Source organism: Ranitomeya imitator, chromosome 10 (assembly GCF_032444005.1).
Source record: "Ranitomeya imitator isolate aRanImi1 chromosome 10, aRanImi1.pri, whole genome shotgun sequence".
Taxonomy (NCBI): Eukaryota; Metazoa; Chordata; class Amphibia; order Anura; family Dendrobatidae; genus Ranitomeya; species Ranitomeya imitator.
This window is the reverse complement of record NC_091291.1, coordinates 150,089,968-150,114,243: the sequence shown is the minus strand read 5'-3', so window position 1 is coordinate 150,114,243 and position 24,276 is coordinate 150,089,968. Positions and strand designations below refer to the sequence as shown.

General features: G+C 44.2%; 1 protein-coding gene across 1 annotated transcript in view; it reads right to left on the bottom strand.

Moving 5' to 3' along the window:
• Nucleotides 1–436: 436 nt before the first annotated feature.
• The window catches only part of NTM (neurotrimin), a 1,102,415-nt gene continuing 1,078,575 nt past the window's right edge, over nucleotides 437–24,276 (bottom strand). Inside the window, exon 8 of the mRNA XM_069740761.1 lies at nucleotides 437–813. Within this exon, the coding sequence (XP_069596862.1) occupies nucleotides 602–813 (212 nt within the window). The 3' untranslated portion in view covers nucleotides 437–601. The remainder of the gene's footprint in view (nucleotides 814–24,276) is intronic.

Sequence of the window (24,276 nt, the reverse complement as noted above, 5' to 3'; positions counted from 1 at the left end):
ATTAGTAACCACAGGATCCATTCTCTCCCACAGCGGATTCAACCAGGCAAGAGCCTCTCCATCTAGATGGGACATGATGAAAGCCACCTTGGCCCGACCAGAAGAAAACATATGCCCCAGGAGTTAAAAGTGTAACGTACACTGATTAATGAACCCCCGGCACTGAACGGGACCGCCACAGAAGCGGGTGGGAGCCGCCAGGCGAGGACCTTTACTTGCAGTACAGCTCCTGGATACCAGTAGCAGAGACAGGTGCAGTCGAAGAAGCCAGGGTATCCATGCGAGCAGACACGTTGTGCAGAAAAGTCATGATCTTGTCCTGTTGACCCTTCAGATGGGTAACTTCTTGACATAGCTCCACGGCCGGAAAAGTCTGGGATCCAGCGGGTTCCATGGCCGGAGCAGTCTGTAACGAATGAAAACGGAGGCAAAGAAGTTGAAGTTCACATTCGTTTTTTATTAGGATTTAACGTGGAACCTCGGGACCACAGTCCGGGGGGCTCCGAAGGGGGCGTGACTACGTGAGCCCCAGACACCCGTGGTAAGTCCCCTCGAACAGGGTCAGAATGGATTGCCTGGGGGACACGGGTTCTACCTCCAGTTAGACCCCGAACTCGTAGCAAACAAACGGACAAACAGGGTTAGCGGGAGACGTGGAGCTAACCAGATGATACTGGGTGGACGGGTAGAAACAGGTTCCAGCGGTACTGGCGTTGTTCGGAGATGAGGATGGCAGATTGGCGGGACGAGGCAGATCTGGCGTAGACTGAGCGAACGTCGTCCAAGATAGCCGGGTAACCGGTAGCTGATGATCTGTGGAGACAGAGATTATAAGCAGAGCACTGGCAGAGAACTTCAGAAACAGAAGCACATGCTGACAAGAACCACAAGAAGCAACAGTGGATACATGTTGCTCCGGCGCCCTCCCTATGGTGGAGGAGCTAGAAATAGCAATGAACACACCATTGGCCAGAAGCATCTTTTTAAAAAAATGCGCGCTGTCTCTTTAAGAGACCGGGAGTGAGCGGGTGCGTTACCTAAGCACTCTCCCTCTGCCTGAGAATCTGCTGGAAGCAGGAGAGGAGGGAAAGGTAGAGGATGCATCCTGACAGCATGGGACCAGCACAGGGCGGGAGTCCCGACGGGGACCCTGCAAAGGTACAGAAACCGAACCGGGTGTAACAGTGCGCCCGCCTAGATCTGCTGGCCAGCACCCGGCAGCAATAGGAAGATTTTTCCAATTGGTTAATTTTAGTCACTGTGATAGACCCTATCGCAGTGATCAAAATAAAAAAAAAAAGTAAATGAACCCCTCCCTTATCACCCCCTTAGTTAGGGAAAAATAATAAATAAAATATATTTATTTCCATTTTCCCATTAGCGTTACAGTTGGGCTAAAGTTTTGGGTTAGGGCTAAAGTTAAGGTTGGGACTAATGTTGGGATTAGGGGTGTGTTGGGATTAGGGTTATGGTTGGGTTTAGGGGTGTGTTAGGGCTAGGGTTGTGATTAGGTTCAGGGGTGTGTTGGGGTTAGGTTTGGAGTTAGTATTGGGGTGTTTGCACTAGGCACATAAGGGGCTCTCCAATCACGACATAGCGCCGCCATTGATTCCACCTAATTTTGCGTTCTAAAAGACAAATGGTGCTCCTTCCCTTCTGAGCTCTGCTGTGCGCCCAAACAGTGGTTTACACCCACATATGGGGCATCAACGTACTTAGGACAAATTGGACAACTTTTGGGGTCCAATGTCTCCCGTTACCCTTGCAAAAATAAAAAATTGGGGACATAAAAACATTTTTGTGGAAAAAAAAGATTTTTTATTTTCACATCTCTGCGTTATAAACTTCTATGAAGCACTTGGGGCGTTCAAAGTGCTCACCGCACATCTAGATAAGCTCCTTGGGGGGCCTAGTTTCCAAAATGGGGTCACGTGTGGGAGGTTTCTACTCTTTAGGCACATCAGGGGCTCTGCAAACACAACGTGACGCCCACAGAGCATTCCATCAAAGTCTGCATTCCAAAACGTCACTACTTCCCTTTCGAGCCCCGTCCTGTGCTCAGTCAGTAGTTTTCTCCCAGATATGGGGTATCAGTGTACAGTCATGGCCAAAAGTTTTGAGAATGACACCAAAATTCTATTTTCACATGATCTGCTGCCCTCTGGTTTTTATTAGTGTTTGATGTTTATATGACATACAGAAATATAATTGCAATCATATTATGAGTACCAATAGGTTATATTGACAGTTAGAATGAGTTAATGCAGCAAGTCAATATTTGCAGTGTTGACCCTTCTTCTTCAAGACCTCTGCAATTCTCCCTGGCATGCTGTCAATCAACTTCTGGACCCAATCCTGACTGATAGCCGTCCATTCTTGCATAATCAATGCTTGCATTTTGCAGGAATTTGTTGGTTTTTGTTTGTCCACCCGTCTCTTGATGATTGACCACAAGTTCTCAATGGGATTAAGATCTGGGGAGTTTCCAGGCCATGGACCCAAAATCTCTTTGTTTTGTTCCATGAGCCATTTAGTTATCACCTTTGCTTTATGGCAAGGTGCTCCATCATGCTGGAAAAGGCATTGTTGGGCGCCAAACTGCTCTTGGACGGTTGGGAGAAGTTGCTCTTGGAGGACATTCTGGTACCATTCTTTATTCATGGCTGTGTTTTTAGGCCGATTCCCTTGGCTGAGGAGCAACCCCACACATGAATGGTTTCAGGATGCTTTACAGTTGGCATGAGACAACACTGGTGGTTGCGCTCACCTCTTCTTCTCCGAATTAGCTGTTTTCCAGATGTCCCAAACGATCGAAAAGGGGATTCATCAGAGAAAATGACTTTGCCCCAGTCCTCAGCAGTCCACTCCCTGTACCTTTTGCAGAATATCAGTCGGTCCTTGATGTTTTTTCTGGAGAGAAGTGGCTGCTTTGCTGCCCTCCTTGAAACCAGGCCTTGGTCAAAGAGTCTCCGCAGTCTCACAGTGCGTGCAGGAGCAGTCGCACCAGCCTGCTGCCATTCCTGAGCAAGCTCGGCACTGCTGGTAGTCAGATCCCGCAGCTGAAACAGTTTTAAGATACGGTCCTGGCGCTTGCTGGTCTTTCTTGGGCGCCCTGGAGCCTTTCTGACAACAATGGAAGCTCTCTCCTTGAATATCTTGATGATGCGATAGATTGTTGACTGAGGTGCAATCTTTGTAGCTGCGATACTCTTCCCTGTTAGGCCATTTTTGTGCAGTGCAATGACGGCTGCACGTGTTTCATTAGAGATATATATACAAAAAAGGTTGCACTCTATCGTGCAAAAGCATGTCTAATATGAAATATATGAAATATGAATAGCAAAATGGCTTTTGAACATTAGGAAAATATTTAAGAGACGCTTTGCACAGAATTTGATATAATCAAATAGTGTGAGCCCATCAACCAGTCGTCAAGGTGGTCTCAGAACTGATGGGTCCCTGACCCCCCTGTCCAAGTGTGAACACTTACCAAAGGCCAATGTCTGTATGCCTGGGTGAATGTGGACACCTCTGTTCAGTAAAGCCTACATATGAGTTGGCCGGGACCAAGTGTGATGAGATGCAATTAAAAACCACATGGTGATGGGAGGAGTGCGCAGTCAGTAAGCTAACATAGAAATGACAAAAAAAAGACTCATATGTAGGCTTTACTGAACAGAGGTGATGGGCTCACACTATTTGATTATATCAAATTCTGTGCAAAGCGTCTCTTAAATATTTTCCTAATGTTCAAAAGCCATTTTGCTATTCATATTTCATATATTTCATATTAGACATGCTTTTGCACGATAGAGTGCAACCTTTTTTGTAGATTCATGTATGGAGGTAGCTGCTCCTGGTATGCACCTATTCACACTAGTTTGGATGTGCGAGTCTTTTTTTTGTCATTTCTTTAGAGATAACCATGGTTAACTGAAGAGAAACAATGATACCAAGCACCAGCCTCCTTTTAAAGTGTCCAGTGATGTCATTCTTACTTAATCATGACTGATTGATTGCCAGCCCTGTCCTCATCAACACCCACACCTGTGTTAATGGATCAATCACTAAAACCATGTTAGCTGCTCCTTTTAAGGCAGGACGGCAATGATGTTGAAATGTGTTTTGGGGGTTAAAGTTCATTTTCTGGGCAAATATTGACGTTGCAAGTACAGTAATTGCTGTTAAGCTGATCACACTGACATTCAGGAGTATATGCAAATTGCCATTAGAAAAAATGAAGCAGTAGACTTTGGAAAAATTAATATTTGTGTCATTCTCAAAACGGAGTGAAGGCAAAAAGGCCAACAAGTGCTAAGCATCTCTGGGAACTCCTTCAAGATTGTTGGAAGACCATTCCCGATGACTACCTCTTGAAGCTCATCAAGAGAATGCCAAGAGTGTGCAAAGCAGTCATCAAAGCAAAAGGTGGCTACTTTGAAGAACCTAAAATGTAAGACATAATTTCAGTTGTTTCACACTTTTTTGTTAAGTATATAATTCCACATGTGTTAATTCATAGTTTTGATGCCTTCAGTGTGAATGTACAATTTCCATAGTCATGAAAATACAGACAAATCTTTAAATGAGAAGGTGTGTCCAAACTTTTGGTCTGTACTGTAGCTGCGACTGCTGTATATACATTGTATAGGTGATACAGTGATAATATACAGCAGTCTACGTACATTATATAGCCGCGACTGCTGTATATACATTGTATAGTTGATACAGTGATAATATACAGCAGTCTACGTACATTATATAGCCGTGACTGCTGTATATACATTGTATAGGTGATACAGTGATCATATACAGCAGTCTATGTACATTATATAGCCGAGACTGCTGTATATACATTGTATAGGTGATACGGTGATTATATACAGCAGTCTATGTACATTATATAGCCGTGACTGCTGTATATACATTGTATAGGTGATACGGTGATTATATACAGCAGTCCATGTACATTATATAGCCGCGACTGCTGTATATACATTGTATAGGTGATACGGTGATTATATACAGCAGTCTATGTACATTATATAGCCGCGACTGCTGTATATACATTGTATAGGTGATACAGTGATTATATACAGCAGTCTATGTACATTATGTAGCCGAGACTGCTGTATATACATTGTATAGGTGATACAGTGATCATATACAGCAGTCTATGTACATTATATAGCCGTGACTGCTGTATATACATTGTATAGGTGATACAGTGATCATATACAGCAGTCTATGTACATTATGTAGCCGAGACTGCTGTATATACATTGTATAGGTGATACAGTGATCATATACAGCAGTCTATGTACATTATATAGCCGTGACTGCTGTATATACATTGTATAGGTGATACAGTGATCATATACAGCGGTCTATGTACATTATATAGCCGTGACTGCTGTATATACATTGTATAGGTGATACAGTGATTATACAGTCATGGCCAAAAGTATTGACACCCCTGCAATTCTGTCAGATAATACTCAGTTTCTTCCTGAAAATGATTGCAAACACAAATTCTTTGGTATTATGATCTTCATTTAATTTGTCTTAAATGAAAAAAAACACAAAAAGAATTGTCCTAAAGCCAAATTGGATATAATTCCACACCAAACATAAAAAAGGGGGTGGACAAAAGTATTGGCACTGTTCGAAAAATCATGTGATGCTTCTGTAATTAGTGTAATTAACAGCACCTGTAACTTACCTGTGGCACCTAACAGGTGTTGGCAATAACTAAATCACACTTGCAGCCAGTTGACATGGATTAAAGTTGACTCAACCTCTGTCCTGTGTCCTTGTGTGTACCACATTGAGCATGGAGAAAAGAAAGACGACCAAAGAACAGTCTGAGGACTTGAGAAACCAACTTGTGAGGAAGCATGAGCAATCTCAAGGCTACAAGTCCATCTCCAAAGACCTGAATGTTCCTGTGTCTACCGTGCGCAGTGTCATCAAGAAGTGTAAAGCCCATGGCACTGTGGCTAACCTCCCTTGATGTGGACGGAAAAGAAAAACTGACAAGAGATTTCAACGCAAGATTGTGCGGATGTTGGATAAAGAACCTCGACTAACATCCAAACAAGTTCAAGCTGCCCTGCAGTCCGAGGGTACAACAGTGTCAACCCGTACTATCCGTCGGCGTCTGAATGGAAAGGGACTGTATGGTAGGAGACCCAGGAAGACCCCACTTCTTACCCCGAGACATAAAAAAGCCAGGCTGGAGTTTGCCAAAACTTACCTGAAAAAGCCTAAAACGTTTTGGAAGAATGTTCTCTGGTCAGATGAGACAAAAGTAGAGCTTTTTGGGCAAAGACATCATAGTAACATAGTAACATAGTTAGTAAGGCCGAAAAAAGACATTTGTCCATCCAGTTCAGCCTATATTCCATCATAATAAATCCCCAGATCTACGTCCTTCTACAGAACCTAATAATTGTATGATACAATATTGTTCTGCTCCAGGAAGACATCCAGGCCTCTCTTGAACCCCTCGACTGAGTTCGCCATCACCACCTCCTCAGGCAAGCAATTCCAGATTCTCACCGCCCTAACAGTAAAGAATCCTCTTCTATGTTGGTGGAAAAACCTTCTCTCCTCCAGACGCAAAGAATGCCCTCTTGTGCCCGTCACCTTCCTTGGTATAAACAGATCCTCAGCGAGATATTTGTATTGTCCCCTTATATACTTATACATGGTTATTAGATTGCCCCTCAGTCGTCTTTTTTCTAGACTAAATAATCCTAATTTCGCTAATCTATCTGGGTATTGTAGTTCTCCCATCCCCTTTATTAATTTTGTTGCCCTCCTTTGTACTCTCTCTAGTTCCATTATATCCTTCCTGAGCACCGGTGCCCAAAACTGGACACAGTACTCCATGTGCGGTCTAACTAGGGATTTGTACAGAGGCAGTATAATGCTCTCATCATGTGTATCCAGACCTCTTTTAATGCACCCCATGATCCTGTTTGCCTTGGCAGCTGCTGCCTGGCACTGGCTGCTCCAGGTAAGTTTATCATTAACTAGGATCCCCAAGTCCTTCTCCCTGTCAGATTTACCCAGTGGTTTCCCGTTCAGTGTGTAATGGTGATATTGATTCCTTCTTCCCATGTGTATAACCTTACATTTATCATTGTTAAACCTCATCTGCCACCTTTCAGCCCAAGTTTCCAACTTATCCAGATCCATCTGTAGCAGAATACTATCTTCTCTTGTATTAACTGCTTTACATAGTTTTGTATCATCTGCAAATATCGATATTTTACTGTGTAAACCTTCTACCAGATCATTAATGAATATGTTGAAGAGAACAGGTCCCAATACTGACCCCTGCGGTACCCCACTGGTCACAGCGACCCAGTTAGAGACTATACCATTTATAACCACCCTCTGCTTTCTATCACTAAGCCAGTTACTAACCCATTTACACACAATTTCCCCCAGACCAAGCATTCTCATTTTGTGTACCAACCTCTTGTGCGGCACGGTATCAAACGCTTTGGAAAAATCGAGATATACCACGTCCAATGACTCACCGTGGTCCAGCCTATAGCTTACCTCTTCATACAAACTGATTAGATTGGTTTGACAGGAGCGATTTCTCATAAACCCATGCTGATATGGAGTTAAACAGTTATTCTCATTGAGATAATCCAGAATAACATCCCTCAGAAACCCTTCAAATATTTTACCAACAATAGAGGTTAGACTTACTGGCCTATAATTTCCAGGTTCACTTTTAGAGCCCTTTTTGAATATTGGCACCACATTTGCTATGCGCCAGTCCTGCGGAACAGACCCTGTCGCTATAGAGTCCCTAAAAATAAGAAATAATGGTTTATCTATTACATTACTTAGTTCTCTTAGTACTCGTGGGTGTATGCCATCCGGACCCGGAGATTTATCTATTTTAATCTTATTTAGCCGGTTTCGCACCTCTTCTTGGGCGAGATTGGTGACCCTTACTATAGGGTTTTCATTGTTTCTTGGGATTTCACCTAGCATTTCATTTTCCACCGTGAATACCGTGGAGAAGAAGGTGTTTAATATGTTAGCTTTTTCCTCGTCATCTACAACCATTCTTTCCTCACTATTTTTTAAGGGGCCTACATTTTCAGTTTTTATTCTTTTACTATTGATATAGTTGAAGAACAGTTTGGGATTAGTTTTACTCTCCTTAGCAATGTGCTTCTCTGTTTCCTTTTTGGCAGCTTTAATTAGTTTTTTAGATCAAGTATTTTTCTCCCTATAGTTTTTTAGAGCTTCAATGGTGCCATCCTGCTTTAGTAGTGCAAATGCTTTCTTTTTACTGTTAATTGCCTGTCTTACTTCTTTGTTTAGCCACATTGGGTTTTTCCTATTTCTAGTCCTTTTATTCCCACAAGGTATAAACCGCTTACACTGCCTATTTAGGATGTTCTTAAACATTTTCCATTTATTATCTGTATTCTTATTTCTGAGGATATTGTCCCAGTCTACCAGATTAAGGGCATCTCTAAGCTGGTCAAACTTTGCCTTCCTAAAGTTCAGTGTTTTTGTGACTCCCTGACAAGTCCCCCTAGTGAAAGACAGGTGAAACTGTACAATATTGTGGTCGCTATTTCCTAGATGCCCGACCACCTGCAGATTTGTTATTCTGTCAGGTCTATTAGATAGTATTAGGTCTAAAAGTGCTGCTCCTCTGGTTGGATTCTGCACCAATTGTGAAAGATAATTTTTCTTGGTTATTAGCAGAGACCTGTTGCCTTTATGGGTTTCACAGGTTTCTGTTTCCCAGTTAATATCCGGGTAGTTAAAGTCCCCCATAACCAGGACCTCATTATGGGTTGCAGCTTCATCTATCTGCTTTAGAAGTAGACTTTCCACGATTTCTGTTATATTTGGGGGTTTGTAACAGACCCCAATGAGAATTTTTTTACCATTTTTCCCTCCATGAATTTCGACCCATATGGACTCGACATCCTCATTTCCTTCGCTAATATCCTCCCTTAAAGTGGACTTTAGACAAGACTTTACATAGAGACATGTAAAGAAGCTGCGGAGACACCATCACGTGTTTCTCGACGCAAGCAGTGAATAGCCAGGCCTTTCCCCGGGAAGGAACAACCACGGGAAGGGCAGCATCCTATGAAGGAAAGCCACCTATGCCAAGCATGGTATCCATCCCGAAACAGCTGTCTGTGGATGGATACCATGCTTGGCATAGGTGGCTTTCCTTCATAGGATGCTGCCCTTCCCGTGGTTGTTCCTTCCCGGGGAAAGGCCTGGCCATTCACTGCTTGCGTCGAGAAACACGTGATGGTGTCTCCGCAGCTTCTTTACATGCATCTGCATATTTCCCATAAGGGATGGGGGCAGTGTTCTGGAATCACTGCGTTGAGAAACACGTGATGGTGTCTCCGCGGTGTTGGATGTTTTGGTCTCTCCGAGGCCAATCATCTGTGCCTTTACATAGAGACAAACCCCTCCTCCTCTCCGATTTTTACGATCCTTTCTAAACAGACTGTAACCCTGTAAGTTAACTGCCCAGTCATAGCTTTCATCTAACCATGTCTCGGTTATTCCCACTATGTCAAAGTTACCTGTAGATATTTCTGCTTCTAGTTCTTCCATCTTGTTTGTCAGGCTTCTGGCGTTTGCGAGCATGCAGTTTAGAGGATTTTGTTTTGTTCCAATCTCCTCGCTGTGGATTGTTTTAGAAATGTTGTTACCTCCCTTCTGAGTATGTTTTCCTGGGTCTTCTTTGTTCAAGTCTAATGTTTTTCTTCCCGTCCCCTCTTCTTCTAGTTTAACGCCCTCCTGATGAGTTTACAGGAGAAAAAAAGAGGCATTCAAAGAAAAGAACACGTTCCCTACAGTCAAACATGGCGGAGCTTCCCTGATGTTTCGGGGTTGCTTTGCTGCCTCTGGCACTGGACTGCTTGACCGTGTGCATGGCATTATGAAGTCTGAAAACTACCAACAAATTTTGCAGCATAATGTAGGGCCCAGTGTGAGAAAGCTGGGTCTCCCTCAGAGGTCATGGGTCTTCCAGCAGGACAATGACCCAAAACACACTTCAAAAAGCACTAGAAAATGGTTTGAGAGAAAGCACTGGAGACTTCTAAGGTGGCCAGCAATGAGTCCAGACCTGAATCCCATAGAACACCTGTGGAGAGATCTAAAAATGGCAGTTTGGAGAAGGCACCCTTCAAATATCAGGGACCTGGAGCAGTTTGCCAAAGAAGAATGGTGTAAAATTCCAGCAGAGCATTGTAAGAAACTCATTGATGGTTACCGGAAGCGGTTGGTCACAGTTATTTTGGCTAAAGGTCGTGCACCCAAGTATTAGGCTGAAGGTGCCAATACTTTTGTCTGGACCATTTTTGGAGTTTTGTGTGAAATGATCAATGTTTTGCTTTTTGCTTCATTCTATTTTGTGTTTTTTCATTTAAGATAAATTAAATGAAGATAATAACAAAGAATTTGTGTTTGCAATCGTTTTCAGGAAGAAACTGATTGTTATCTGACAGAATTGCAGGGGTGTCAATACTTTTGGCCATGACTGTATACAGCAGTCCATGAACATTATATAGCCGTGACTGCTGTATATACATTGTATAGGTGGTACAGTGATCATATACAGCAGTCTATCTACAAAATATAACCGTGACTGCTGTATATACATTGTATAGGTGATACAGTGATAATATACAGCAGCCTATGTACATTATATAGCCGTGACTGCTGTATATACATTGTATAGGTGGTACAGTGATCATATACAGCAGTCTATGTACATTATATAGCCGAGACTGCTGTATATACATTGTATAGGTGATACAGTGATCATATACAGCAGTCTATGTATATTATATGGCCGTGACTGCTGTATATACATTGTATAGGTGATACAGTGATCATATACAGCAGTCTATGTATATTATATGGCCGCGACTGCTGTATATACATTGTATAGGTGATACAGTGATCATATACAGCAGTCTATGTGCATTATATAGCCGTGACTGCTGTATATACATTGTATAGGTGATGCAGTGATCATATACAGCAGTTCATGTATATTATATAGCCGTGACTGCTGTATATACATTGTATAGGTGGTACAGTGATCATATACAGCAGTCTATGTACATTATATAGCCGAGACTGCTGTATATACATTGTATAGGTGATACAGTGATCATATACAGCAGTCTATGTATATTATATGGCCGTGACTGCTGTATATACATTGTATAGGTGATACAGTGATCATATACAGCAGTCTATGTATATTATATGGCCGCGACTGCTGTATATACATTGTATAGGTGATACAGTGATAATATACAGCAGCCTATGTACATTATATAGCCATGACTGCTGTATATACATTGTATAGGTGGTACAGTGATCATATACAGCAGTCTATGTACAAAATATAGCCGTGACTGCTGTATATACATTGTATAGGTGATACAGTGATAATATACAGCAGCCTATGTACATTATATAGCCGTGACTGCTGTATATACATTGTATAGGTGATACAGTGATCATATACAGCAGTCTATGTACAAAATATAGCCGAGACTGCTGTATATACATTGTATAGGTGATACAGTGATAATATACAGCAGTCTACGTACATTATAAACCCGTGACTGCTGTATATACATTGTATAGGTGATACAGTGATCATATACAGCAGTCTATGTATATTATATGGCCGCGACTGCTGTATATACATTGTATAGGTGATAGTGTGATAATATACAGCAGTCTATGTACATTATATAGCCGTGACTGCTGTATATACATTGTATAGGTGATAAAGTGATCATATACAGCAGTCTATGTGCATTATATAGCCGTGACCGCTGTATATACATTGTATAGGTGATACAGTGATCATATACAGCAGTCCATGAACATTATATAGCCGTGACTGCTGTATATACATTGTATAGGTGATACAGTGATCATATACAGCAGTCCATGTACATTATATAGCCGCGACTGCTGTATATACATTGTATAGGTGATACCGTGATCATATACAGCAGTCTATGTACATTATATGGCCGCGACTGCTGTATATACATTGTATAGGTGATACAGTGATAATATACAGCAGTCTATGTACATTATATAGCCGTGACTGCTGTATATACATTGTATAGGTGATACAGTGATCATATACAGCAGTCTATGTATATTATATAGCCGTGACTGCTGTATATACATTGTATAGGTGATACAGTGATCATATACAGCAGTCTATGTATATTATATGGCCGCGACTGCTGTATATACATTGTATAGGTGATACAGTGATAATATACAGCAGTCTATGTACATTATATAGCCGTGACTGCTGTATATACATTGTATAGGTGATACAGTGATCATATACAGCAGTCTATGTGCATTATATAGCCGTGACTGCTGTATATACATTGTATAGGTGATACAGTGATCATATACAGCAGTCCATGTACATTATATAGCCGTGACTGCTGTATATACATTGTATAGGTGATACAGTGATCATATACAGCAGTCCATGTACATTATATAGCCGCGACTGCTGTATATACATTGTATAGGTGATACCGTGATCATATACAGCAGTCTATGTACATTATATGGCCGCGACTGCTGTATATACATTGTATAGGTGATACAGTGATAATATACAGCAGTCTATGTACAATATATGGCCGTGACTGCTGTATATACATTGTATAGGTGGTACAGTGATCATATACAGCAGTGTATGTACATTATATAGCCGTGACTGCTGTATATACATTGTATAGGTGGTAGTGATCATATACAGCAGTCTATGTACATTATATAGCCGCGACTGCTGTATATACATTGTATAGGTGATACGGTGATTATATACAGCAGTCTATGTACATTATATAGCCGCGACTGCTGTATATACATTGTATGGGTGATACGGTGATTATATACAGCAGTCTATGTACATTATATAGCCGCGACTGCTGTATATACATTGTATAGGTGATAGACTGCTGTATATAATCACTGTATGTACATTATATAGCCGAGACTGCTGTATATACATTGTATAGGTGATACGGTGATTATATACAGCAGTCTATGTACATTATATAGCCGCGACTGCTGTATATACATTGTATAGTTGATACAGTGATTATATACAGCAGTCTATATACATTATATAGCCGTGACTGCTGTATATACATTGTATAGGTGATACAGTGATAATATACAGCAGTCTATGTACATTATATAGCCGTGACTGCTGTATATACATTGTATAGGTGATACAGTGATTATATACAGCAGTCTATGTATATTATATGGCCGTGACTGCTGTATATACATTGTATAGGTGATACGGTGATTATATACAGCAGTCTATGTACATTATATAGCCGCGACTGCTGTATATACATTGTATAGGTGATACAGTGATTATATACAGCAGTCTATGTACATTATATAGCCGTGACTGCTGTATATACATTGTATAGGTGATAGTGATTATATATAGCAGTCTATGTACATTATATGGCTGAGACTGCTGTATACACATTGTATAGGTGATACGGTGATTATATACAGCAGTCCATGTACATTATATAGCCGAGACTGCTGTATATACATTGTATAGGTGATACAGTGATCATATACAGCAGTCCATGTACATTATATAGCCGAGACTGCTGTATATACATTGTATAGGTGATACAGTGATTATATACAGCAGTCTATGCACATTATATGGCCGTGACTGCTGTATATACATTGTATAGGTGATACAGTGATTATATACAGCAGTCCATGTACATTATATAGCCGTGACTGCTGTATATACATTGTATAGGTGATACAGTGATTATATACAGCAGTCCATGTACATTATATAGCCGTGACTGCTGTATATACATTGTATAGGTGATACAGTGATTATATACAGCAGTCCATGTACATTATATAGCCGTGACTGCTGTATATACATTGTATAGGTGATACAGTGATTATATACAGCAGTCCATGTACATTATATAGCCGCGACTGCTGTATATACATTGTATAGGTGGTACGGTGATCATATACAGCAGTCTATGTACATTATATAGCCGTGACTGCTGTATATACATTGTATAGGTGATACAGTGATTATATACAGCAGTCCATGTACATTATATAGCCGTGACTGCTGTATATACATTGTATAGGTGGTACAGTGATCATATACAGCAGTCTACGTACATTATATAGCCGTGACTGCTGTATATACATTGTATAGGTGATACAGTGATAATATACAGCAGTCTACGTACATTACATAGCCGCGACTGCTGTATATAATCACTGTATGTACATTATATAGCCGCGACTGCTGTATATACATTGTATAGGTGATACAGTGATAATATACAGCAGTCTATGTACATTATATAGCCGTGACTGCTGTATATACATTGTATAGGTGATACAGTGATCATATACAGCAGTCTATGTACATTATATAGCCGCGACTGCTGTATATACATTGTATAGGTGACACAGTGATTATATACAGCAGTTCATGTACATTATATAGCCGTGACTGCTGTATATACATTGTATAGGTGATACGGTGATCATATACAGCAGTCCATGTACATTATATAGCCGTGACTGCTGTATATACATTGTATAGGTGATACAGTGATTATATACAGCAGTCTATGTACATTATATAGCCGCGACTGCTGTATATACATTGTATAGGTGATACAGTGATCATTTACAGCAGTCCATGTACATTATATAGCCGCGACTGCTGTATATACATTGTATAGGTGATACAGTGATCATATACAGCAGTCTATGTACATTATATAGCCGCGACTGCTGTATATACATTGTATAGGTGATACAGTGATCATATACAGCAGTCTATGTACATTATATAGCCGTGACTGCTGTATATACATTGTATAGGTGATACGGTGATCATATACAGCAGTCTATGTACATTATATAGCCGCGACTGCTGTATATACATTGTATAGGTGATACAGTGATCATATACAGCAGTCTATGTACATTATATAGCCGCGACTGCTGTATATACATTGTATAGGTGATACGGTGATCATATACAGCAGTCTATGTACATTATATAGCCGTGACTGCTGTATACACATTGTATAGGTGATACGGTGATCATATACAGCAGTCTATGTACATTATATAGCCGCGACTGCTGTATATACATTGTATAGGTGATACAGTGATCATATACAGCAGTCTATGTACATTATATAGCCGCGACTGCTGTATATACATTGTATAGGTGGTACAGTGATCATATACAGCAGTCTATGTACATTATATAGCCGCGACTGCTGTATATACATTGTATAGGTGATACAGTGATCATATACAGCAGTCTATGTACATTATATAGCCGCAACTGCTGTATATACATTGTATAGGTGATAGTGTTCATATACAGCAGTCTATGTACATTATATAGCCGCGACTGCTGTATATACATTGTATAGGTGGTACAGTGTTTATATACAGCAGTCTATGTACATTATATAGCCGTGACTGCTGTATACACATTGTATAGGTGATACGGTGATCATATACAGCAGTCTATGTACATTATATAGCCGCGACTGCTGTATATACATTGTATAGGTGATACAGTGATCATATACAGCAGTCTATGTACATTATATAGCCGTGACTGCTGTATATACATTGTATAGGTGGTACAGTGATCATTTACAGCAGTCCATGTACATTATATAGCCGAGACTGCTGTATATACATTGTATAGGTGATACAGTGATCATTTACAGCAGTCTATGTACATTATATAGCCGCGACTGCTGTATATACATTGTATAGGTGGTACAGTGATCATTTACAGCAGTCCATGTACATTATATAGCCGCGACTGCTGTATATACATTGTATAGGTGATACAGTGATCATAAACAGCAGTCTATGTACATTATATAGCCGCGACTGCTGTATATACATTGTATAGGTGATACAGTGATCATATACAGCAGTCTATGTACATTATATAGCCGCGACTGCTGTATATACATTGTATAGGTGATACAGTGATCATATACAGCAGTCTATGTACATTATATAGCCGTGACTGCTGTATATACATTGTATAGGTGGTACAGTGATCATTTACAGCAGTCCATGTACATTATATAGCCGTGACTGCTGTATATACATTGTATAGGTGATACAGTGATCATATACAGCAGTCCATGTACATTATATAGCCGTGACTGCTGTATATACATTGTATAGGTGTGTCACGATTCCCCTGACCGCTGTCACCACTGGGTCAGGATTCACACCGTGACCGTCACCCCTACGTCACGGATCAGGGTGACTTTAGGCCAACAGACGGCTATCACATGTGCAGGGGGGCTTATCTTAGTTATCCCTCCACTGCTAACAATGTGATGAAAAACCACACACAAGGCTATTGACCTCTTAGTTTACAGCAGGGGCTTATTCTAGGTATCCCACTGCTTTTCTATATACCACGAACTGCAGGGATTTATGTATATCCCGCTTACAGTTCCACTTAACACTTGCAGCTCTCTGGCGCCCCCCTTACTCTCAGGTCAGATTAGGTACTGCACCCTGGGTAATTAGTCGCCAGAAAGGCTGCCTGCTATGTACTGGCTATTGGGCACGCTGCAGCGACGCGATAACTACTCCCACACAGGCAGGAACAATAATTATCAAACCCGCAGTTGCTTCAGCATAATCCAACCGTCAGCACACTTTCGCTGCCACCAGCTTCGATTAAACGGGTCCGAAGCTAACCCAACACAACAGTAACAGTAGCGTATTTCCCTTCAGAGACTTAGGGTACGGTTTAGAACAGGAGAACGAACTAATATATAATAGTATATCCCATTAAAAATAATTAGGCAATGCTTTATCAAAAATAGTTTATAAAGAGGTTATAAATGAGACAATTGCAAATATGTACATGGGTAATTATAACATAAAGGGAATAAATGAGAAAAGATAACACTTACATATTAAAAGCATTGCAGGCATCCAGGCTAGTGCAGTTTCCATACATCCCAGTCCATGGGATGTACCAGCTCTTCCAGGACAATAGGACAAAGCAGTCCAGAAGGAGAAATCAGCAAAAAGTGACTCCTCAGAGCCTGCCAGACACTTAAAACATTAAGGCTGTGACATCACAGAAAGGCTGGCTTATCCAGACCCTCCTCTCTCTACATTCTGCCTAAACTTTAAACTATTCTCTCTGATTTCTATAACTTCACTACAAAACATGTCAGCGTCCTAAAAAGCTCATCATTCATCTCAGATTAACCTGAGCATTCTAATGAGATCAAATATGTCCTATCTGGGATACATATTTACAGAGAAAACCCTACTTCTTTACCAGATGGAGTTAGAAACCCGAGTGTCATGAGATGTGTAGCTACACCGAGTGGGACTACGAATATATATTTTCGTATTTCTAGCTTAAATCGTTTGCCTAATATCTAACAAAAACTAAACAAAGAATCTTTCATGGATTTTTGGAGCCATTTTTCCTGTTCTAGCTGGACAAGAGCTTACACAGGAAATGCCAGTCGTAAATTCCGTTCGGCCATAAAACTTCTAACCCCCACACTCTCTGAGAAGGAAAGCCAGGAATTTGCAGCTACAACTGTTACTCCAAGAAGGGGGGGCTTAGCCCACTCAGGCTAGCAAGAGAACTACTTATGATATTTCATACCATATCGTGACACCTCCCCCTTTTGGTGTGCGCTAGGGAGGCAGTACCCCACGGTATGCCTCCATGGGCACCTCAGTAGGTTCACCCTGGCGGGAGAGTCCATCTGCATTCCCATGCTCTTTGCCCGTTTTATGTTCAATGGTGAAGTCAAACTGCTGAAGGGCAAGGCTCCAGCGTAGCAACCTGCCGTTGGTTCCACACATGGCGTTTAGCCAGCGCAGAGGGTTGTGGTCGGTCACCACAGTGAAGGTGTGACCGTACAAGTAGGGCTGCAAGCGCTGCAGGGCCCAGACTATGGCCAGGCACTCCTTCTCGATGGTGGAGTAGGCCACTTCCCTCGGCAAAAGTTTCCGACTCGGGTATAACACGGGGTGCTCTTGGTCCTCCGAGTCAACCTGGCTGAGTACAGCACCAAGGCCAAACTCGCTGGCGTCGGTCTGCACCAAGAACGGTCGACTGCTGTCGACTGCTTTCAACACAGGGGCGTTGCACAGTGCGGTTTTCAACGCCTTGAAAGCCCCCTCACAGCCATCTGTCCAGTTGACGATGTGGGGTAGCTTCTTCCTGGTGAGGTCCGTCAAAGGTTTTGCCAGGCTACTATAGTGCTGTACGAAGCGCCTATAGTACCCTGCAGTGCCCAAGAAGGACATCACCTGTTTCTTGGTCACGGGAGTGGGCCAGTTCACGATCGCGCCCACTTTCTCCGGCTCTGGCTTCAGGGTGCCTCCGCCTACCCGGTGTCCTAGGTAGTGAACCTCCCTCTTGCCCATCTGACACTTCCCCGGCTTGATAGTCAGTCCTGCTTGGTGAATCCGCCTGAGCACCTCCTCGAGATGCTGCAGGTGTTCCTTCCAGGAGGGACTGAAGATGGCAATGTCATCCAAGTACGCCACGGCGTACGTCTCCAGTCCCTGAAGCAGGCGGTTGACCATCCGCTGGAAAGTGGCAGGGGCATTCTTCATGCCGAAGGGCATGACCGTGGACTCGTACAGTCCAAAGGGTGTGATAAAGGCGGACTTCTCCTGCGCCTCGGGGCTCAGGGGAATCTGCCAGTATCCTCTACTCAAATCCATTATTGTCAGGTATTTTGCGCCAGCTAACTTCTCAAGCAGCTCCTCGATGCGCGGCATTGGGTGCGCATCCGAGGCTGTGATGGCGTTGAGCCCCCTGTAGTCCACGCAGAACCGTGTGGTCCGGTCCTTCTTTGGCACGAGAACTACAGGCGATGCCCACGCGCTCTTTGACCGTCGAATCACCCCCAGCTGTAACATCTCATCGATCTCTTGGCGCATAGTCTGCTGCACCTGGTCAGAGATTCGATAGGGTGTTCGCCGTAGTGGGGCGTGATTCCCGGTGTCCACCTCGTGGACGGCTAACTCAGTCCTCCCAGGTCGGTTGGAGAATACGACCCGGAAGGGTTCCAGTGTGGTTTGCAACTGCACCCGCTGGGGTTCAGTTAACGAGGCGCTTACCTCCACATCCTCGATGGACCCATTGGCCTTGGCTTGGGCCAGCAAGTCCAGGAGGGTGTCTTCCTCACCGTCTTCGGGCAAGCTGCAGACCGGTAGGACGAAAGGTTCACGTTCGTGATGAGCCTTCATCATGTTGACGTGAAAGGCCTTTCGCCTACCCCGAGCGTGGTCAAGCGTGACCACGTAAGTGACCGGGTTGAGCTGTTGGTGGACGACGTACGGGCCCTCCCAGGCTGCCTGAAGCTTATCCGTTGGTACGGGGACCAGCACCCACACCTTTTGACCCACGTGGTAGGTCCGCTCCCGGGCGTTCTGGTCGTACCAGTGCTTCTGATCAGCCTGAGCCTGCGTCATGTTGTCATGCACCAACTGCGTCAAGGTCTGCATCTTGTCACGGAAGCGCATGACATACTCCACTATGGACACTTCAGAAGGGTTCGGCTCCTCTTCCCAGGATTCTCTTACCAACCCAAGGGGTCCCCGAACTCGCCTGCCGTACAGGAGCTCGAAGGGGGAGAACCCCGTCGAGGCCTGCGGAACCTCTCGGTAAGCGAACAGCAGGTGTGGGAGGTACCGCTCCCAGTCGCGCCCTTGAGTCTCAACCAGCATGCGTAGCATCTGTTTGAGGGTACCATTGAAGCGTTCACACAAGCCATTGGTCTGTGGGTGGTACGCACTCGATACCAGGTGCTTCACCTGCATTTTCTTACAGAGAGCCTCCATTAGGCGAGACATAAATTGGGTCCCTTGATCAGTAAGCATTTCCCTGGGAAATCCTACACGTGAAAAGATGGCCAACAGGGCATCCGCCACCTTATCTGCCCTAGTTGACGACAGAGCTACTGCCTCTGGGTACCGGGTAGCATAGTCTACCACAGTAAGGATGTATTGCTTTCCAGAGCTGCTGGGGACGGCCAGCGGGCCCACAATGTCCACCGCGATCCTCTGGAAAGGCTCTTCTATCACTGGCAAAGGGATCAGGGGAGCCTTAAGAGCAGGCCCTGCCTTCCCCACTCTTTGACAGGTGACACAGGAGCGGCAGTAGTTTGACACATCTGTCCCCATCTTAGGCCAATAGAAGTGTTGAGACAGCCGGGCCTTAGTTTTGCTGATCCCCAAGTGTCCAGCTAGCGGGATCTCATGGGCAATCCGCAACAACTCACCCCGGAATTGCTGCGGGACGACCAGCTGTCTTTCCCTCAACCACTCCTTTTGTGATTCTCCGGGTACTGTCTCCCGGTATAACCTTCCTTGTTCCCAGAACACCTTCTCCTTATCAGTCACGGAGGTGGGCGTCTCGGCGAGTTGTCTCAAACTCTCTAGGCTCGCATCTGTGTGCAGAGCGGCCTGAAACTCCTGGCTAGGGGAAGCCAAAAGCGACGTCAGGGTCCCTTCCCCACGGGAACCCTCTTGGACCTGCTCTGGGTCCACCTCTGGTTCAGTCACAGTGGGGACTGAAGAGGGTCCGGAAGGCAGACAGTTATCTGCGTTCCGGGCACTCTGACTGCGGGTGACAGCAGCTACGTAGGCTGTCTCCCCGGGGATTTCTACAGGCCCATCAGCCGGCGCTGCTATGGGCTCTACCTCCCCATCCACCCCCAACACTCCAGGGGCTGGGCTACTTATGGGCCAGTTACCTTCCTCGGTGGCACTGGTCACTTTCATGGCGTCACCTTCCTCACGGTTCCCATGCATCTCCCCATTTCCTGTAGCACCGACACTTGCCCCTGTTAGGGGTTCCTCAGCCGTCTCACTCCGCAGAGCGACGTGGCTGGGCACACCTGTACCTATGGACACATTAACCTTCACAGAAAAATCATTATCAGGTTCAGCTGGCACAGGTACAACATTTTCACCATCAATCCTAGGGAAAAAATCATTAGTAGATGCATCAACACAAGATAAAGCATGGTCAGGTAACACATGCGATTTCCCATCATCATCATCATCAGGGTTAACTTTACCCTCATTAGTAGATTGGGGAGGGGTGTCAGGAACGTAGTATGCATACATCCTCCCCAAATCAGTCCCCAACAAAACATCAGTGGGCAAATTATCAGACAGCCCCACTTCCTTCACCCCGCTCCCAGCACCCCAATCAATAAAAACCCGGGCCATTGGTAAGGGACAGCTGATGCCCCCAATCCCAGTGACAGTTAGGGTTTTCCCCGGAATGATTTCTTCAGGGGCCGCCAGTTCGGGTCGGATGAGGGTTCGTTCAGCCCCGGTGTCCTTGAGGCCTGTAGCAACATGGCCTCCCACCGTGACGTGCTGTACGTTGTCACACACCCTCCCAACCACACCCCCCACCAAAAGAACTGCTGCATTAGGCCCTGGGGCCTTGGCTGGGGTGTTCTTCTGCTTGGTTGGGCAGGAGGGACTGATATGACCAGTCTGATGGCAGGTGTAACACTTGCGAGGTTCGGTGGTAGGTCTGGTGCTGTTGGCCACAGGGACAGGACCTCTGGTGTGTTGGCTGGCAGGGGTACTGGCGTTGGTTGCAGGCTTACCCCCTCTCCAGCTGGTGGTGACTGGCTTCCGCACTTCCGATCTACGGTTGGCCTCATAGGCATCGGCAATCTGCGCTGCTTTCGTCACGTCTTTAGGTTCTCTGTCCATCACGAACTGTCGCACCTCAGCTGGGCAAAGATGAAAAAACTGGTCTTTGATCATCAGGTCTCGCAGCTGTGCAAAGGTGGTCACTGACAGTCCTTGGGTCCACTGGTCAAAGTGGGTCCCCAGTCCATGCACCACATCACTGTAACTGTCGTGTGGGCCACGTTGGAGGGTCCGGAACTTTCTACGGTACACCTCGGGTGTAAGCTGGTACTTGGCTATCAAAGCCTTTTTGATGGCCTCATAGTCACCATCTTGTTCTTGAGGGAGGGCAGCAAACGCCTCCAGAGCTTTACCTCTCAGCCCTGGTGTCAGGTATCGGGCCCATTCATCTGTAGGCAGCTGGTACTGCCTGCAGGCTTTCTCAAAGGCCCGCAGAAAAGTGTCCAAGTCCCCGTCCTTCTCCATAACAGGAAAGTGATCGGGTCGGGGCTTAGGTATCTGAGCGCTGCTGTGCTCACGGCTGGACTGGGACGACCCCTGCATTTGCAGTCGGGCCATCTGCAGCTGGTACTCCCGCTCAGCTTGCCGCTCGGCTCGGGCCTCTTGCCGGTATTGCTGAATCAGCTGCCGACGTCCCTCATGGTCGTCAGTGGGGAATTCTTTCAAGGCCGCCTGCAGGTGGGGGTCCAATTCGCCCGGATCGCTAACAGGGCCAGCATTCAGTGGTTGGACCTCTGCTGCAGCACCATGTTCGCTGGTGCTGGCTTCTGCGGCCTCTGAGCTCTGAGATTGGTCTCGAGCGGCTTCCCATTGCACCAGATCTGCGACCAGTTGGGCTTTGTTTTTGCTTGCAGAGTCAATGTGCTGTGACTTGCATAAGGCGACAAGGGTGTCTCTGGTCTGCTGCTCATAAAAGGTTTCTCCCAGCCCAACCATGGTTGCCAAATAAAAGATAGGATAGCAAAACGAAGAGAAAGGGAGGGGATAATTACCAGTACGCAATTGTCTCACAACTAAAAAGCACTGAGTTCGTTCTCCAAACTTATTTGCGCAGAGTCCTCGCAAGAACTTTCTGCAAGTTTTTAGTGAGAGGAATGATTACTCAAACCAAATCACTAATGCTCTAAGATATCCCACCGCCTTGCCACCAATTGTCACGATTCCCCTGACCGCTGTCACCACTGGGTCAGGATTCACACCGTGACCGTCACCCCTACGTCACGGATCAGGGTGACTTTAGGCCAACAGACGGCTATCACATGTGCAGGGGGGCTTATCTTAGTTATCCCTCCACTGCTACAATGTGATGAAAAACCACACACAAGGCTATTGACCTCTTAGTTTACAGCAGGGGCTTATTCTAGGTATCCCACTGCTTTTCTATATACCACGAACTGCAGGGATTTATGTATATCCCGCTTACAGTTCCACTTAACACTTGCAGCTCTCTGGCGCCCCCCTTACTCTCAGGTCAGATTAGGTACTGCACCCTGGGTAATTAGTCGCCAGAAAGGCTGCCTGCTATGTACTGGCTATTGGGCACGCTGCAGCGACGCGATAACTACTCCCACACAGGCAGGAACAATAATTATCAAACCCGCAGTTGCTTCAGCATAATCCAACCGTCAGCACACTTTCGCTGCCACCAGCTTCGATTAAACGGGTCCGAAGCTAACCCAACACAACAGTAACAGTAGCGTATTTCCCTTCAGAGACTTAGGGTACGGTTTAGAACAGGAGAACGAACTAATATATAATAGTATATCCCATTAAAAATAACTAGGCAGTGCTTTATCAAAAATAGTTTATAAAGAGGTTATAAATGAGACAATTGCAAATATGTACATGGGTAATTATAACATAAAGGGAATAACTGAGAAAAGCAACACTTACATATTAAAAGCATTGCAGGCATCCAGGCTAGTGCAGTTTCCATACATCCCAGTCCATGGGATGTACCAGCTCTTCCAGGACAATAGGACAAAGCAGTCCAGAAGGAGAAATCAGCAAAAAGTGACTCCTCAGAGCCTGCCAGACACTTAAAACATTAAGGCTGTGACATCACAGAAAGGCTGGCTTATCCAGACCCTCCTCTCTCTACATTCTGCCTAAACTTTAAACTATTCTCTCTGATTTCTATAACTTCACTACAAAACATGTCAGCGTCCTAAAAAGCTCATCATTCATCTCAGATTAACCTGAGCATTCTAATGAGATCAAATATGTCCTATCTGGGATACATATTTACAGAGAAAACCCTACTTCTTTACCAGATGGAGTTAGAAACCCGAGTGTCATGAGATGTGTAGCTACACCGAGTGGGACTACGAATATATATTTTCGTATTTCTAGCTTAAATCGTTTGCCTAATATCTAACAAAAACTAAACAAAGAATCTTTCATGGATTTTTGGAGCCATTTTTCCTGTTCTAGCTGGACAAGAGCTTACAC